Here is an 18,868-nt window from a genome sequence, read left to right as displayed (position 1 = left end):
GAACCAATGGCTTCAAGTTACAGGAAGGGAGATTCCGACTAACCACCAGGAAGCTTTCTGACAGCAGAACACTCTCCTTCTTTGGAGGTTTATGAGGAGGTTGGATGGCCATCTCACATGTATGATGTAGTTGAGATTCCTGCATTGGAGGAGGTTGGACTAGACCCTCGGGGTCCCCTTCCAACTATACAATTCTGTAAACCTCAGAATGTATCATAAATTGGTATCGTAGTGGATTTATGATGTGAAGAGGGTTTTAGTATCTCACTGCCAAATTTCAACCACCATATAAACAAGCAGGGAAAGAATCTGCATTCCAGGGACAGCATGACACCTACAGGCAGAACCAACAGATTCAGGATGCTCAAGGAATTATTTGCAGACTATTCGCCTCCAAGCTGCCGGTGGTCACAACTTTACAGACCCTGCCCTCCAGTAAAACTCCTTGAATATACACAATGAGCCCAGAAGGGAAAGTGTTTTGCTATCTTCTTGTCAGACATGTTCCATGTGTTAAGTATTCAAACATCCAGCCTTTCTACCTATAGTTGTACAACACACTGCCAGACCCTCCAAGTGTCCCTATTTTCCAGGGATGTCCCTGATTTCGAGAAGACATCCCGGTTTCTGATTTGTTCCCGGAATGTCCCACTTTTCCTTAGGATGTCCCTATTTTCATTGGAGAAATGTTGGAGGCTATGGAGTTATCTGACACCTGACCCATCTGAAGACAATTCTGTTTAGGGACGTTTTTTAAATGTTTAATGTTTTATTATGTTTTTATATGTGTTGGAATCTGCCCAGAGTGGCTGGGGCAACCTAGTAAAGTTTGTGAGGTATAAATAGTAAGATTATCATTATTGAAGGGGACGTCTCTATTTCCAGTGGATAAATGTTGGAGGCTATGCACTGCTCTATCAAGCATGGGGAACCTGATTCCCATCAAGCGGTGTATCTGCAGAAACATCAGATGGGCCACATGTCTCCACCACAGGGCTGAAAGCATAACAAACTGCTCACACAACAGCAAAGCTATTTTAGGGCTCCCTACTAACCACCTCAACATCTGCCCAAAGAGGTATGTGGGGATAACCCTACTACGACCCCAAAACTTCCTTGCGGAAAAGCTCTTGAGTCTCAAAGCACTGATCTTGGGGTGCCTCTTTTAGGGAACAGGCCCAGATAAACACACACACACACACTCAGATCACCACACATTGGTTACACCCAGGGAACACATTGGGAAAAAATAAACAGGTTGTTTTTTAATTGAGGAACGGAATTCCAATCAACAGATTTATAGGGAGAGGGCTAACATCAAGGCCTGGAAGCAGAACTCAATGCTTTGCTCCGGAGCCTTTAAAGTGACATGATGCACCTTAAAATAAATTAAGGGGGCTTCAGTTCTCTTCTTTTGTCATCAACAGAACTTCACTTCATGCTCTTGGCAAACTCTTCCCCTTTCTTGATGGAAGCTTTCAGCTCCGAAACCGCCTCTGCCACCATCTTCTCTTCGAAAGGAGAAATCTTGCCAATGCCTAGGTTCTTCTCAATGCCGTTTTTCTGAAAGGGAAGGAAGGAGGAAGTGAGGGGTGGGGAGATTAGCACAATGAAGCAGACGCTAGAGAGACAAATGTTGCTTTAGCTGGAAAAAGTGTCTGTTACAAAGGCTACATTCACACCACATGTTTAAAACACTATGATGACAACTCCCATCAGCCCTAGCAAGAAAAACACATGGAGGTTGGGGAAGGCTTCCCTAAACTACCTAGGGCCGGGCAATGCTGAAGACCTCCATTGCAAAATCTGCCCGGTGTAAAACCCTTGCCCTGAACTCTGCTCTCTCTGTCCAAGCAAGGTCACCCAGTCTGGCCCCAGAGGGATTTCAATGCCCATTCACAACCCACCACTTCCTTCTGGCATTGTCAAAGTTATCTCCCTCCTCTACCCTTTTTTCTTCCACTCCACCTTCCCCCAGTTTGGGTATCTTGTCTTTTTAGGTCTATGAGCCTGAGACCAAGGCTTCTCCAATGCAATGCCAGTGACTGGCATATGCCTCAAAAAAGGGATAACAGATGAGGCAGAATTCGAGAATCAAGTGGTTGGAAGGTGGTCTACACATATATGCAAATAGACACAAGTGTCACCACAGCTCCATACCCCAAACAGCAGCGGCGTGGAGAAATATGTGCACTCAGTTTCCTCTGACCGGACGAAAGAGCACTCGATGACCCCCTCCTTCCCATTCATCGCATCCAGGACGGAGAAAACAAACCGGGCACCAGCATAAGCCATAGAGAGTGTGGCTGATCCTGTTGGGAGGAAATGGGAAAAGATTCAACAGCGTGGAGGAACACGGACAAGGGGTCTGCCTACCTAACATGCCAGCACAATTCTGAAGCCATCATCAGGAGTGATGTGGGAAATTTCCCCAAAAGGAATACAGCAAAAGCTTCCCAGCACACAGCAGGCCTCAAAAGATGTATGCTGATGCAGCCTACTAGCTAACAATCAAGGCGTTCTGCATTTGAATCTCACTTTTGCCATGGACCAACTATTCTCTCTCAGCCTCAGCTGCCCATCTGTAATAGCCGACATGGTGCCCTCTAGATTATTATTTTTTACTCCTAATGCCTGCATCCCCAACCACTGACCACATTGGGTGGGGTTGATGGGAGTTGGGAGTCCAATAACATATGGGAGGCACCATGTTGCGTACCCCGATCTGCAATACAAGGACAGTAATACTCCCCCCCCCCACTTAACAGGGTTGCTTTAAGACGAGAGAGAAACATCTGTGGCCCTCCTCTAGATGTGGTTGGACTCCCAACTCCCAGCAGCCAGTATGGTCAATAGCCAGGGTTTTTTTTGGGGGGGGTACAGTATGATAAACCTGGAGGACCACAGGTTACCCACCCCCCTTTAAAGATTACGAAATAATGAATTCATCTGCAGCAATGGGAGATGAGACAGTAGAAACCCACACTCATCAGCTGAGCTACATACCAGCCACTATATGGCTCCTCTTCCTCCTGAACCATTCCCCCCCCCCATTTCAGTTGGCCCTTATAGGAACTTTGTTCCTTTACTCCTTGCTCCTTTTCCTCTTCCCTCCTTCTCCTTTTTCCTTTCATGCCATTTCTTAAATCTGGACCGTCACCTTCATGGCAATAACCATCTCACACAGCCATTTATGAAGTGTCCTAAAGCTTCATTGAATGAGAACAAGGGTCAATGGAAACTGCACCACTTTGTCTCTCAGAAAGAATATGAAGGCGGGCGGGGGGGGGGGGGCGGGACGGACCAGCCTAAACTCTATCCACTGGTCAGAGAAAGAAACTGTAGGGACCTTGCTTCCACTGGCCCTGGCACAAAGAACACTCCCAGCTGCCAGCTGTTCTGGAACTGCAGAGCTGAAGGGAAGCTCAACACTCTTGCCTCAGCTGGAGCATTTTCACCTGCTTCCTTGTCGTTGCTGGACTGGGAGAGGGATCAGTCCAGCTGGACAGGAAGAACAAGCTGCACTGCTGGCTGGCAAAACACCTGGTGAGGAAGGGGCACAAGGAGGACGTCTGCGGCAGATGACTCACTAGGCCCCACTGGAAGCACTGCCCCACTTAAGGATACTACATGGGAATCCAGAGGGGGAACGTTCCCATGAGTCAACCTACCTGCACCTGCTTTTGCCTTGACAACCTCTGTCCCAGCCTCCTGAATCCTTCCAGTAAGGGCTGTCAACTGGTCCTGAGGGAAATCTACTTTAGGCGTACACTGTTAAGAGGAGAAGGAATAGATTTATGATTCACCCATGTATGAGTCATATATTAAGTTTTGTTTATTTCATTAAAATTATTTAACTTTAAGAGCGTTACATGTACCCTGCTTAAGCATTTATCAGATTAAGGGTTGTATCCAACATATGTGTCACATTCAGAGGAGACCCACTGAAATTAAATGACGTAACTCAGGTTTGCTGGTATCAATGGGTTGACTCCCAAGTAGAGTTTGGCTGGATACAACAACATGGGTGGGGGATCTCTAGCCTGCAGGTCAAATGAGGCTCGACAGAGATTCCTATCTGGCCCACAAGGGTGTTTCCTCCAGATCACACTCACTTGCCCCCCTGGGGAAATCAGTAGCACACCCAACCCTTGCAGGAAGTAGAGCCTGAAGGAAGTGCCTATCAGCTGACAGCCACTGACTTCAAGCTTCTGGCATCGACCGTGTCACTGAGCTCCCCACGCAGAACTTTGTCATCGGTTGATCAGGAGAATTTTAACGTGCAAGAACAAAAGAGCCTGCTGGAACACACCAATGGTCCACTGGTCTAGCACCCTGTTCTCAGTGTGGCCAAACAGCAGCTTGTGGGAAACCAGCAAGCAGGATCCGAGCACAAGAGCACTCCCCCCTTCCTGTGGTTTCCAGAAACTGCTATTCAGAAGCATGGCTGCCTCCAACTGTGGAGGCAGAGGGTAGTCATCAAGGCTAGTAGCCATCAAGTGCCCTCTCCTCCATGAATTTATCCAATTCTCTTTTAAAGCATCCAAGTAGCCATCACTGCCTCCTGTGGAGCCCCCTCTGAACTCACCATCACATGCCCTAAAATGAGACTGACTATAGTGCTTTCAGTTTCTCTTTCCAATTGGTCACATAAGCCTTTCCCCCTTCCCATTCATAGCCAAACTCTCCTGGAAGGCTCTGCAGCTATACTTCCGATAACAGACACTTTTCTCACATATACACAGAGGCTACTTTTCCAGAGCGAGAGCTATCATGAAACGCTGGAACAGTTAGGAATAACACAGACCTGAGAAATCAGAGGGATGATGGTCTTTCCTGCATGGCCGCCGATCACAGGGACATTTACACGAGCTGGATCCAAGCCCTGTGGAAGAGAGGCAGGTTTCAGCAAGAATCTGTAGTCGACATCTGCAACAAGCTGGATGGGCTCATTGAGAGTAGGAATTGGCACACTGTCTCTGCCACAATCAGCAGCAATCGTATGAACTAACAAGGCCAGCAGACGCAACTGTATTGCAAGTACACCAGCCCTTTAAACTTGTGCCTAGCGATGGGCTGGTAGCCAGACGGGCCGATATCAGTTTAAGGACTGATAAGGGGCACAATAACACCATACATTTAAAGCACTATGACCATCATGGCTTCCCTCAAAGAATTCTGGGGGTTGTAGTTTGTTTGTTTTTTAGGTTGATGAGAATTGTTACGGAAACTCCTATTCCCTTCACAGAACTAAACTTCCTAGTGGTTTAAAAGCCAATCCTCTTCCCATGGAACTCTGGGAATTGTAGTCTGAGAAGAGGAATAGGGAGCCTCCTAACAACAGTCAGCACCATTAAAAAACTACATCTAAGGATTCCTTGGGGGAGGTCATGCTGGCTTAAAGTGGTATCACAGTGCTTTACATATATGGTGTGAACACGGCCCAAGATTGATATGTCCACTTCCAATCTGGAAATGATGTAATGCATGTTGTTATTAAAGTGTAAAATGGAACTGCTGAATTGAAAGGAAGGTTTTGGGCACCAATCCCCAAAATACAGGTATTATGTATTTTTGCATGACGGAACATACTTTTCTTTTTTTAAAAAAAATTAAGGTATGTACAGGCTCTTTGCACCTGCAGATGGATTGTGATGATACAGAACCAATATTCCCAAGATCCTGACTTTCATTTTATGATTGGGTGGTGGGGGTGGGGAGTTCCTATCCCTCATGGAACTGAGAAACACCCAAATTAGTGGGAAACATTCAGTTAAGACTTGGGCCCTTACAGGGTGTGATAAGAAGTGAGGCTCTAGCACCTCTGCCATTCTGTCTCTCCTAATTCGCATGCCTATCTTTCCTTCCCAAAAATAAGTGGTAAAAGGTAAAAACCTTTGTAAGGTATAGAGATATTCAATTTAATTTGCAAAATGCAAATGAACTGCAGGTGTGGGCAGAATGGAAACATCAAAGTAACCCAACACTGCAACCCCGAGAAAAAGCAGGTATTTAAAGAGCAATGAGCACAGATTTGAGAGGCCTGATTTCTGGAAATATAGCTGAGCACTTGAACCCACAATCTGTGCAACTGAACTGTGCTAAGATGTTCTTCGGCCACCGCTTCTTCCCAACCCCAAGAGCGGGCTAATATATGCAGAAGATAGATCTGGAAATGTTTTGGCCTGCAGCTGAAGTGCAAAGGAGTAAATCAAAACCATATCATGGGATTTCTATTTATTATCCCTGCAACCTTATGCCAAGGTGAAGGGAGGACATGCTGTTCTGTTTCAGCGGACAGCAGTTGGCCTGAGATCAGTTTTTCTTTGGCCCAGGACAATAGGCCTTCCATATCTTTCACAAAGTGTGCCTAGCTGGCAAAGAGATCACAGGGTGTTGAAACGTCAAGCTGCCTTCCGCTTTGTGACTGGACAGGCAGAGAACAGGACCTACAGAGTCTAAGGAGGTTAGGGCATTGATCATCCTAGCAGACCTTGAGGCAGCAACCCGGCTGTTGAACACCAAACCACCCAGTAAAAGCTAATGTGTCACCCACGGCAGGGTGTCTGCCACCCAGTCAACAGCCTGCTGGGCATGGCAGCTTGTAATTTTTATAGGTTTGATTTAGCCCTCTGTAGTTGCTGAGGAAAGATTAAAGGGTACAGGGAATCCAGCTGTTGTTCAACAACAGTTCAACAATATCCAGAGGGCATCACGTTGGCTGCCCCTGCTTAGGTGCAATATGATTTGCCCTCTAGATGGCTACTTCCTCCTGCAGCTGCTACTCTCTGAACCAGAGATTCTGTTCACAGTCCTTTGTTTAGATTATACACATGCTGGAAGAAAAGTCCCAAATCTGCACTCGGTAACCAAGTTTGTAGCATTAAACACTGGCTTAAGAAAATTAAAATCCAGGTACCTTTTCTACAGTAGAGCCATTTCTGGCAGGAGTGGAGGCAGCTCAAGGACTTGGGCTTATGAAAGGACAGAGCCAAAAATTCATTTCTGATTGGGCCTGTACCACAGACAGGAATCTGGGGAAGTCCCATCACCACCAATCCTTATGCTACAAGGGCATTAATGGAGTCCTGAATGCCAAATATGAGCCCAGACTGCAACAACATACCTTCAGTTCAGCCACAAAGTGTTTGCTCGGACAATGTCCAGTGTTGTGACGCCGAAAATTTTGTTGGGGTTGTATACGCCATGCTTCTTAAAGACCTCAGAAGTAATTGGGATGGTAGAATTGACCTGAAAGCAAAAAGAAAAATTCATTGCCCCTTTAATGCACAAAAGCTCCCTCTATATCAGGGGAGAAGAGAGAAAAATGCACACACCTGTTTCCCAATCTGGGTCCTGTCAGACACACTGCACTCCTTTACTCACAGGCAAAGGGAGGCTGGAATTTGCTTACCGGATTTGCAATCACACAGATCATGGCTTCAGGGCAGTGCTGGGCACAAGCGGCTGCCAGGTTAGCAACAATGGTGGCATTCGTGTTGAAAAGGTCATCACGGGTCATGCCTACAGAGCACAGTGGAGAAACTTATTAGCTGCATTCCAGTATCTATCTAACCCCCCCCCCCATTCAGATAAAGAGAAATCTCATCATAGGTACACTCATAGGTAAGTCCCCAGCTGGGCACTACACACCAGAAGCAGGGGACCTGAGGGTTTGTGGGATGAATGCAGCCCTCTATGGCTCTCTGGCTCTCAGGGCACTTCTTCTTTTTTGTTTTCATTAAAAATTTATAGGGTTTTTAAAATTTAAATCACAGACATTACAAGGTTAATTTTTTTCATACTCCCCCTTCTCCCACCAGGGGGAGCAGATAACCAAGCCCCCCTCTCACTGGAGCACATACAAAATCTTTTCAAATTTAACCAATTAACTTGTATAAATCATTACTTAAACCTGGCCCTTTTCCTGGGCCAGAACTTCTTACTTTCCTCAATTTCATCATCAATTGACTTCCTCCTCAGGGCACTCCTTAGGCCATGCCTCTCTCTGCTCCTGCTACACACCCACCATGAGTGCCTTTGAACTGTGCTAATGCCTCTTGCTTGTCTGGAAGGGCAATGGAGAGATGTGGAGACTTTTGCATGGCTGGAATGTAGTTTACCACACCAAGGCAAGAGTTGTATATCCATTGCCCTGCCCATCACTGACTGGCAGCCCCCAGAAGGCTGCCCATGAGGGAATGCAGTCCCTGGGCTGAAAAAGAGGCTCCACCTGTGCTGTCGACATACGTGCCCCAGGAAAAGGCAGGTGCCTCCCTTGTCTGCAACACCACTGCACTTCAACCATCTCTGCTTGCCAGCATGGAACAGAGTAGGCTGAAGCACTTTCTCTGGCAGCAGCAGGCAGTGAAAATTTCAGCTCTTCCTGATCCCCTCCAGAGTGGAGGGAGGAATGACGCCCCTGGTGGCAACTTCACATTGAGCGCTACAAGTACCTGTGGCCCAGTGTAATTGTGCAGAAGGTCTCTGCCTTTCTTCCCAACGGCAAACTGGGTTGAAGGTCAGGATTCAGCTGCATTGCACTGAACCACTTTGAATGCCAAACAAAGAATACCTCCCCCAAAGCTGACCAAAGAGCAGGGTATCTCCCCAAGGCCTCACACTGATTTTCCCCTCAGGTTTGAGAGCAGGGCAGGAGCTGTGGACAAATTTAAATTAAAAGGCATGGTTGCCAGAAGTTGGCAAGCGTGTCTGTGGATGCCTGCAGCACTGGGTAGCCCATGAGCAAAGTTTTCAAGTGTCAGATGGAGACAGTGGCAGGAGGCACAACCAGTGGGTAAGTATTTCAAGGAAAAACAGACTTTGCACTGTCTAAAAGGGCTCCAGCCTACCTCTCTCCTCCCCCCAAACATTCTTGGAATGGGGGATTAGAAGCACTGAAGGTCTGCAGGAAGGAATTCAGGCCAGCAAATGTTGGACAAGGCAGCAAATTAAGGGAACGTAGGAAACTGTCTTACACTGAGAGTCTAGCTCAGTGTTATCTACACCTTGACTAGTGGTGGCTCTCCAGAGTTTCAGGCATCGATCTCCCCCAGTCCTAGATATGCCAAGGATTGAACAATGGTTCTTCTGCATGCAAAGCAGGTGCTCTACCACTGAGCAATGGGCCTTCCCCTGGATTTAAAGGAAAAGGGAAGGTTGCCAGAGGACACAAGAGCCTATACTGGGAGAAGCCTGGAGAACAGAGAGCGGGGGAATTAATAAAATATTACAAGCTATTTTAAGTTTGCTGGATGGGTCTGCTCAGAGCTTTCTCCTCAGGCCATTCTGCTGCCAACTGCCCTGTGGGAAGACTCCCAGTTATGGTCTATGCATGCCGACATTGTTTATTGTGGTTTCTAAAAATGCAGTTTAATGTTTCCTGTAAGCTGCCTCAGAAAGCATGATATAAATAATTGTACACAATAAATAAAAATAAAACACTAGGTGTCAAGTGCTTTATTCCAGCTTCACTGAACAGCCACCAAGAGATGACTTATGCACAGCCCTTTCAGTCTAATAGAAGCTCAAGCAGGAACTGTTTTGATCAATAGCCCACAAGGAGAGGCAGAGGTGCGAGTTGTCCCAGAATCCCATACCTATCCCTCAGGCACAAAGTTGAGTGCCTCAACAGGGGCACCAGGAGATGCCAGGTGCACTCACCCAACAATCCCACACGACTTGGCACCCCTTTAGAATTTCCGTAGATTAAAAGACTTACCAGGCTTTCTAGGAACACCGGCTGGAATAACAACAACTTCGCAGCCCTTCAGAGACTCTGGCAACTGCTCAGGTCCCAGGAAACCTGAAGTAAAAAAAAAAAAGAGATAGCTGCATTTACACTTTTCTATTGGCAGATCATTCATCCAGATGAATTCAACATGCTGAATTACGTGTGTGTGCAGGAACTGAAGGCACAGACCACGACATGAGCAGTCCTTAGGAATTTGCTGTTGATGAACCTAATTTTTTCTATTGTTTATTTTAAAAGTATCATCCTGAAGCAGTATTCCATTGCATCAAGATGCAGCACCTTGCAGCTTCCAGTCGATACTTAACACATTTCTATACCACCCTTCATCTAAACAGATTTTGACAATATAGACAATACATTAACTAAAACCCAATACATCATTTATAATTAAAACTTAAGACAACGCACACTAACATCAGGAATCAAAATTTAAATATTCACCCTGACGATTACACAAATTAAAATCTCTGGATAAATAAAAACGTCTTAACCTTCATCTTAAGACATGGGCAGGCCAAGATGCCTCTATAAGTGGGTTCCAAACCATTTATTGCTTTATTAACAGCATTATGCACTGATCCTCAATGGGGCACAAATATAGGCAGATTAAGAGCTTCATGGAGCAGCAGCAGGCAGCATGTCAAGCAAGCTAGCTAGCCAAGTTCACTTACTCAAATTGGGAAGGCATATTAAGACGGGAGTGGGGGGGGGAATCTACAAACAGAGCTCTGAGCTGAGCAATAGAAGCCTCTCCATAAGCTTTATATCATTTTTAATTAAACCTGCAGTTGAGTGTGACTGAAGCTTTGTCCTTCTCAACACAGAGATACGGTTACTGTGGAGGACAAACAACGGGCCACCCTTTGCTGCTTGCTCAATTCAGAATGTGGGATACTGCAAATGGGAATGTGTTTCTCTCTAGGCAACCTTCCAACAGGGAAAGAGGAACTCATGGAAAGAGTCATAGCCACTGCAGCCGCACACACACAAACTTGCATTTCTTACAATGTCCTCCAGGAATAAGAGGACAGAGGTAGTTCAGGAGAGGTAGATAAGTAGAGATTCTCTGTCACTGTAGTTCCACCTCCCACCAACATGATTCATGGTGAGAAATGGAAGGATGAGGCCAAACCTTCAACTCTGCTAACAACCACAACACAAAAAAGGAACCACCCTGCTCTCCCTTGTTCTACACTCCAGAGCATTCATGGGTTTGCACTTTAGCACACAGATATGCCTTTGCAATAAACACAAATCACACTGATGCCACATCACCAGCCTGAATACCCTTTGCCCAACTGCAATTATGACAAGCATCTCCACTTTTTCCAAAGCAGAGAAGAACAGGAACTGTTCCAAGGACCTCGCACACACTTTTCCACTGGGCAAGTACATTTGTGGGAAGCCTGTAGTGGTAGGTAGCCCAATACTTTTCTAGTTTTTTTCAGCTCAGCAACCAGCCCGTTCTGCAAACAATTTGACTCTGTGTGCAAAGCTCTGAAAAACCTTGTGGGGATAGTTAAGAGCCACCACATTTGTCTGGCTTTGGATGACACAATAGGCAGCAAGATGACACAATCCAAAACAGAAGCAAATGCTTTTTAATCCCTTTCTACAGCCACAGCAGAGAAGCGCCCAAGCCAATGGCTCACTGCAGCTCATTCTTGCAATGCTAAACTATGGTTTAGTGCAGGGGTGGGGAACATTTCTCAGCCTAAAGTCCATATTTGGTCCTACCTGGCTGTGCTCACCTGGGTACTTGGTGCAGCACCAGGGCACCAAGGGGAGTTGCTGTATATAGAAATTCTCTTCCCCCCCCCCTCCAGGCTTTCTGTCCAGTTTTGCGGGGTGGAGAGAATCTAAAGTGTGTAATCCTTGTATTGGGCAATATGCTGATGACACACAGCTCTACTTCTCCTTTATATTGGCAGGTGTGGCGGTGGATGTGCTAGACTGTCGTCTTGCTTCAGTAATGGGCTGGATGAGAGCCAACAAACTGAAGCTCAATCCAAATAAGACTGAGGCACAGTTAGTGGGCGGTTCCCTAGACCGGATGGATGGGAGGTTGGCTATGAATAGTTGCTGCTGTACTACAAAGTCCTATCAGTTTCTGACCACTGGCCATAGTGGCTATGGCACTGGGAGTCCAAGTTAATCCACATCTGGTGGGCTACAGGTTCCCTGCTCCTGTTATGAATGATTATTACAATCATTTAGAGAAAGCAATGTACTGGATAATCTGAAACTTAATCCAGATAAGACTGAGTACACCCTGGACCGGACTCTAGTTCTGGGGAACGTGTATCCATTATGGGTTCTTACAACCAACTGCATCTATAAATGCTGTGGATTAGGAGCACACAAATTACATATAAACACAGAGCACTAGGCCAGAAGTTTAACTGGCAACTCATACCTTTCACTTCAGCTCTCGTTTCGATGTGGCTGAGGTCAGCTGCTACACCAGGTGTGTGGGCAATATCGTAGAGGTTGAGGCGACTGATTAAGGGGCTGTTCTTCAGTAGGAGAGAGAGAGGTTGGCCAATCCCACCAGAAGCACCAAGCACGGCCACCTTAGCATTGTTCTAAGAGCAGGCAAAGAGAAGAAAATGATTTAAAATGGAATATTCTCAGGCGCTAACCAGAAGTGGTCAAGTGATGCTCTTGTGCAGAGCTTCCCAAAGCTTTATATGGTCACATCACATCCTTCATCATAACATGAAGAACATCTGAAGTTTGCACGACAGCCTGGATGCCCTGCGCTGGCTGTAGTACAAACCTTCTGGAGGGTACCAGCTTGGCAAACGCTGCCATATAGTATAAGTTCAAATCTTGCTTCATCACCCAACAGTTCCTGTCTCACTTCTGGAAACACAAAACAGTTCCCCAGTTGTCCCAAACACCAGAGGTCTAAGTATTTTCCCTACCCAAGGAAGAGTTTTTGAACATACACCAGAGATCAGTAGACAAATTACTTTACAGTGATACCTCTGGTTAAGAACTTAATTCGTTCTAGAGGTCCATTCTTAACCTGAAACTGTTCTTAACCTGAGGTACTACTTTAGCTAATGGGGCCTCCTGCTGCCGCGCAATTTCTGTTCTCATCCTGAGGTAAAGTTCTTAACCCAAGGTACTACTTCCTGGTTAGCAGAGTCTGTAACCTGAAGTGTTTGTAAACCGAGGTACCACTGTATATGTTTATGGCAATAGCGAAACAAATTGGTATTCTCTGGTTAGAATTTGTAACCTTCCTGGAACTAAAGATCTCAAATTTGAAAGAGCACCCTATATCCTATACAGGAGTTTCTGTAAACAAAATTCTGCAGCTTACTAAATCACCCTTCCTTCAAATCCTTCCTTAAGCCCCACTTTTTCAGCACAGATTCTGGCTTGGCTGGAAAGTGAGCACCAAACCCTTCTCCTTCATTTCTTAAAGAATTTCTCACTATATATATTATTAGAAGTAATTGATTAGGGACTATAGGAGACTTGTAAGTAGCTTTGCTGATAGACAAGAGAGACTTCTATCCTCTGGCCAAGTAGAAGTTAAGTCAAAGTCATATTCTTTATTGCATTAGCATTTAGCCATAGCATAAACCCAACAAACAAAAACAAACAATGCCGGGTACAAACAACAGAGTACATAAGTTGCACTGAGCTGCAGGCATAGCATGGCATAATAAGACTTAAATTACAATAAAACAAATAGAACTAATATCTAAAACACCTGAGGCCGATTACCTAAAATTACTAATAAATACCAAGCAAATAGAAACCTAGGGTAGGCTTTAAAGGTTGAACTAAAACAAAATGACGATAGTCCTAAGCTAGGTCGCACACCCTGTCAAGGGAACCCCAAGTTTCCATGCCTGCAGAATAAAAATGGCCACTCCATGTGAGACTTGGGGGTTTGCATCTACTAGTAGGAATTTCAGGCAGTCATCCTTAGATATAATGGAGGACAGGATCAGGAAAAGAAGTTTGGGTCTTATTAAGTTGTATAAAGGACACTGGAAAAAGAAACATAAAAAGTCCTCTATCTCTTTCATATTGCAGGGGCAGAGGCGCTGAGAGAAGTTAAGCCACTGCCAAGTTCTCCAATTACTTCCATGGCAGACGGATGCTGCTGACAGTGCAGTTACAAAAGAAGGAAACTGCCAAGACTAATGAACCAAGCAAAGGTTATCCCAATGCCTGTGTTACAGGTGGCTAATAGCCGAAGAAGGAGGAAAAGGAAAAACATTGAGGATAATATTGGCTGAACTGCTCCCCCTGCCTTTGCAGGCACTCTGACTTTGACCTCAGGGCTTTGAGACTCAAAATGGAGGATTTTTCAAGGTCAACAAGGACAAGAGGATCCACGGGCCAGATTAACAAACTGGGTAACTTTCTCAGGGTATGTATTAACAACTGACAAGAAACAGAATAAAGCTGCCTGCCAAGTCACACATTTTATTCCTTAGGCGGAATGCTCTGGTGAACAGAAAGCCCTGTCTCATCAAGCCAGCTCACTGCACCCACAAAAGCTCTTGTCACAATAAGCTAGTTTGATCAAGGATGGGCAACCTGCACCACTGGCGTCTAACTCTGTGTGTGTGCAGGCAAGGAAGGAAAAATCAAGGGGAGAGAAAGGCAGAGAGAAATAGAAGGGTTGGCACACAGTCCTTCCCCAATAGGTTGTCCCGTGGGAATGTAGCCTCGCCCCTGCCCAAAGTAAATGCTTAAAGTGACACAGTCACTGCATTTCACCTCCAAAGATCTGCGCATACTTTAATCCCCCCATTCTCCACTATTACTTCTAGAGTCCAGAAGACGGGAAGAGGGAATTTCATTTTGAACAAGCCAACCAGACACATAAAGCTGATGTGTATTTCAATCCATAATTTTAGCTTAGGATACAATTTTAAACTGCTGATATTATTCATTTTGCTTTTTATAAACTTGCATTTTAAATATTTTGGTTGACAATTTTAATGTGCAACTTATATTGTTTGCAAACCACTGAGAGATTTAATTTTCAGTTAAGCAGTATACAATTTTTGTTAAATAATTCAGGTTTTTTTTTTAATATTTAGGTTTGCCCAGAAATGAAGCTTAGGCCCTCACTGGTGCAGTTCAGACTGACTGGATGGACGAGTTTAGACTAGCATTTCAAATAGAGGGCACTTAAGCTACTAATATTTTACAGTGTCCCATTTACTGTTAAAATAAACTGAGGAAGCCTCCCCCTCTAATGAGCTTGAGCCCCATGCCACATTCTCAGCCAAACCAGGATAACTTCCTGCTTATGTATCTTGATAGATGCAGCTGTGCAAAACTATTAGAATCATATAACTGTAGAGTTGGAAGGGACCCTGAGGACCCTCTAATCCAGCAATGCGGGAATCTCAACTAAAGCATCCATGTCAGATGGTCAACCAACCTCTGCTTAAAAAAGCTTCAATCAAGGAGAACCACTGTCTTCATAGGGAGTCCATTCTCTTGTCAAACAGTTTTGAGTTCAAAGAGTTGCTAGACTTTTCCACAGCTCTGGCCACTGACCCATCCACAGGGGTAAAACATAGCCAACTGCAACACAGCTCCCTGCTACATAGAACTGCCTTCATCCACAGCAGTTCCACCAGGCTACATCTGTGGGAAGCAAGGCAGCAATCCCACCACCACCACCAGTGTGCCTGGAACCAGCTGCAATCTGGCTCCTGCCCCTCCTAGACCTGTATCATGCCATGTCTGGGGCTGATGGGGAGTTTTAGTCCAAAACACCTGGGCAGAAGCAGGTTGGAGAAAGATGACTCTCCTAAAGACACAAGCAGCCACCACCACAACAACGTCCCACCAATTGGCTAAAACATTCAAGAAAGCACTCCTGTGCAGTTTTTTTTAGTATCGGTTCCACTGGAAATTCTGGACATCTCTAGTATTTGTGCTTTGTTTTGTACTGGTTTATTGTACTGATTTTATCCTATTAACTGTCTCGTTATTTTATAATGAAAGTCTGGCTACAAATCTTTTAATAAATACAATGGTGCCTCGCTAGATGAAAATAATTCGTTCTGCGAGTGTCTTCGTAGAGCGATTTTTTCGTCTTGCGAAGCACCAATGCAAACCGCTAGTTTTCGCTAAAAAAAAAAATTCGTCTTGCGAGGCAGCCCCATTGACTTTTTCGTCTTGTGGGGCAGCCTTCCGCTAGCAAATGCCGTTCGTCTAGCGCGTTTTTCGTCTAGCGAGGCAATCGTCTAGCGGGGCACCACTGTAGAATTAACCAGAGCAAATGGGGGAAGCTGACAAAAAGTAACAGGCACGAGCAAAAGCTCTGCAAGTTTAATGCTAGCAGTGAACTGAAACTTAGTTGGTCTTTAAGGTGCTACTGGAAGGAATTTTTTATTTTATTTTGTTTTGACTATGGCAGACCAACACGGCTACCTACCTGTAACTGAAGAGTACTGTTAACAGATTTGTCTCCCACCTCCCTCCCTCTGCAAAGCCCAGGGATTTAATGTACTGTAATCAGGGGCCAGTGATATTGCAAAGCTTTCTACAGCGAACACAGATGATTCAGAAGGGAGTGTTCTTGCCCCAGTGGAAAGTAGCAGCAATTGTGCAAGAACAGGAGAGCCCCAACCCTGAAAAGAAATGAGCAGAAATGTTACCGTTAATAGGTGGGAGTTGCAAAAGCTCCTAAGGGTGAAAGGTCTGGAAAGTGGCCAGGATGAGGGATGTCGCAAGACATTTGTACAAATTAATTGCAAGGCCTGAACTCATTAATGAAGTGCTTTCCTGGCAAACAACCCAGAAGCAGAGCGCTAATCAGGGACAAAGCAAAAAAAGTAACAGAATGGAAGTCCTTGTGTTATTTTGAGAAGCGCATAAAGCCAAAAGGAACTGGTGCAGACAATGCCATGAAACTTTACTTACTGACCACAAGGTCAACTGCCACCAGGAACCTGCCCTTCCACCAACACATCTCCAAGTCTTGCTGCTTCCATCCTGTTCCCCTGCAAACCTTCCAACCATGCTAGCCTGACTTGTGCTCCTCCATCACTAGTTTGATTCTTCACACCCCATTCTGGCACTGCCAATGCATGTTCCTCCACATGCCCTTCCTACCATCTAAATGGGACTTCGCCCAAATCTTTATCTGAACTGGCTTTTCACAACTTCCTGGGCTAATAGGCAGCTATTCATACTAAGCAATTTACTGAAGATCCTTTCAGTGGACTTTCAACAAGCAGTTCTCTTCCTCTATCCCAGAAACACATCCCTCCATTCTCAATAGTTTACTCACCAAGACTTCTAGAGCCTTAGTGAAGAGCCCAGATCAATTAGAAAACATTTTGGTCAACAAACATCATTTGTCAAGGACCATAGATTCCTTCTGGAAGTAAGATTTAGTTTATTTATTGCATTTATATCCCACCTTTTCTGCATAAGAGCTTGAGGGGGCACATATTGTTCTCCCCTTCTCAATTTAATTCCCACAAGTCTGTGAGGCAGGTTAAGCTGCGAGGCAGTGACTGGCCCAAGGTCATGGCTAAGGAGATTGGAACCCTGGTCTCTCCCAGGTCCTGGTCTGACACTCTAACCACTATACCACACTGGCTCTTGGAGTGAATAAATAAAATCAATTTAAATGAATTATTCTAAAATGAATAAAGAAGACGACCACATTTACCAAGGGGATGAACAAAATAAGACAAAATGTTTTGATTATAATGGTCTCATCCAGGACACTCAGCAATTTTTCATGCAACTTTTCTCCTTGTAGAGAGACACAATCAAGTAAGAGCGAAGACTGAAAAATTCCCAGCAACTGCTATTTAAAATAAGGAGCACCCATGGTGCTCTCTGAATCTTCCCTTTGTATAATTCTTAATCTGACAATGTTACCCACTCAGTTGTGTTTGTATATGCTAAATGCATTTCACATAAAAGCTGCAATGACTGGGAGCTGCAGCAAAATGCATCAGCTGCATATGCAGATTAATGGATTACACCTCCACTCAACATCAGGAAGTTTCTCTCTCATCTGCAAGTGTATGTGACTGATTGAATGAATTAACCAAGCCAAAGGGAAAAGATGAAGTTAGCGATAACCTCCAACACCGAGCCAGTGTGGTGTTAAAGACTTGGGGAAGACCAGTCCCCGCATGAAGCTCTCTGGGTGACCTTGAGGGGCAGTCACTGCCTCTAAGCCTAATCTACCTCACAGGGTTGTTTTGAGGATGAAATGGAGAGGGAGGAGAACCATATGCAGCACCTCGAGCTCCTTGGATAAAATGTAGCAGAGTAATAATAAAAATAATCAAGTGGGAAACAGCCGACCAGCCCTCGTAACCACGCGGGGTGCAGCGCCACCGAAACTGGCTGCCTTGCACAGCGCCGAGCACGGAACACCCCAAACGCATGCGCACTATCTCATTCAAGCAGGCCCAAGCCACGGCTACTAGCTGCCGCCGCTGCCTCGTCCCACGTCAGGTAACCCTCGCGGGCCCCCGACGCCTCCCCGCTTCAACTACCTGGGAGGAGGTGGCGAACCCTCTGCGGAGCGCGGCGGAGGCAGGCCGGGTGAGGCGGGAGAACATGGTGGTCGGCTGCGAAAGGCGTGGGAAGAGTCGGCAGCTTCTTTCTCCTTCGGGAACGACCTCCAGGCAGCGAGGGCACCGCGAGACTTCGTTGTCGTTGTCTCGCGAGAGCTCGGTCTCTTGCCGCTTTGGGCTTTCCGTTTTCTCGCTCGCCGCGCCCACCCCGTTTAAGCCCCTCTCGCGTTTTCTCGCGATGTTTCTGCACACTGCCTCGCATGGTACGTGCCTATCTGGGAATTTGATTTATTTATATATATTTTAAAAAATATATTTTTATACATTTTATATATGTGTTAATATAGTAATCAAAAATACATTTTGGCGGTGGAGGAAGAATTTTACATACACACACATATATAAAATATACCATGAGTTGAAAGTAAATCCATTTAAATTAATGGGTTTAAATAAATGTTGGTGCAATTCTAACCTCATTTTCATGGAAGTAACGCCCCACTGAATTCAATGGGACTCATTTCTGCATATACATTGGTTAGGAATGCGCTATTAAATCATGTCCCTTAATTTGGAT

The 18,868-nt window shown here is 45.4% G+C and overlaps 1 protein-coding gene across 1 annotated transcript; it reads right to left on the bottom strand.

Annotated features, from left to right (window-relative positions):
- Positions 1-1,245: 1,245 nt before the first annotated feature.
- MDH2 (malate dehydrogenase 2) lies at positions 1,246-18,452 on the bottom strand. Its single transcript, XM_033171721.1, is given in 10 exon segments — positions 1,246-1,563; positions 2,161-2,312; positions 3,672-3,771; positions 4,808-4,885; positions 7,127-7,146; positions 7,149-7,251; positions 7,415-7,524; positions 9,722-9,805; positions 12,171-12,339; positions 18,271-18,452. Coding segments are annotated over 10 exon segments (1,014 nt in total). The 5' UTR covers positions 18,337-18,452; the 3' UTR covers positions 1,246-1,431.
- Positions 18,453-18,868: the final 416 nt, after the last annotated feature.

The sequence above is a fragment of the Lacerta agilis genome, chromosome 15, assembly GCF_009819535.1.
Source record: "Lacerta agilis isolate rLacAgi1 chromosome 15, rLacAgi1.pri, whole genome shotgun sequence".
In the NCBI taxonomy this organism is placed as follows: Eukaryota; Metazoa; Chordata; class Lepidosauria; order Squamata; family Lacertidae; genus Lacerta; species Lacerta agilis.
The sequence above is the reverse complement of the archived record's forward strand: the minus strand, read 5'-3'. Positions and strand labels throughout refer to the sequence as shown.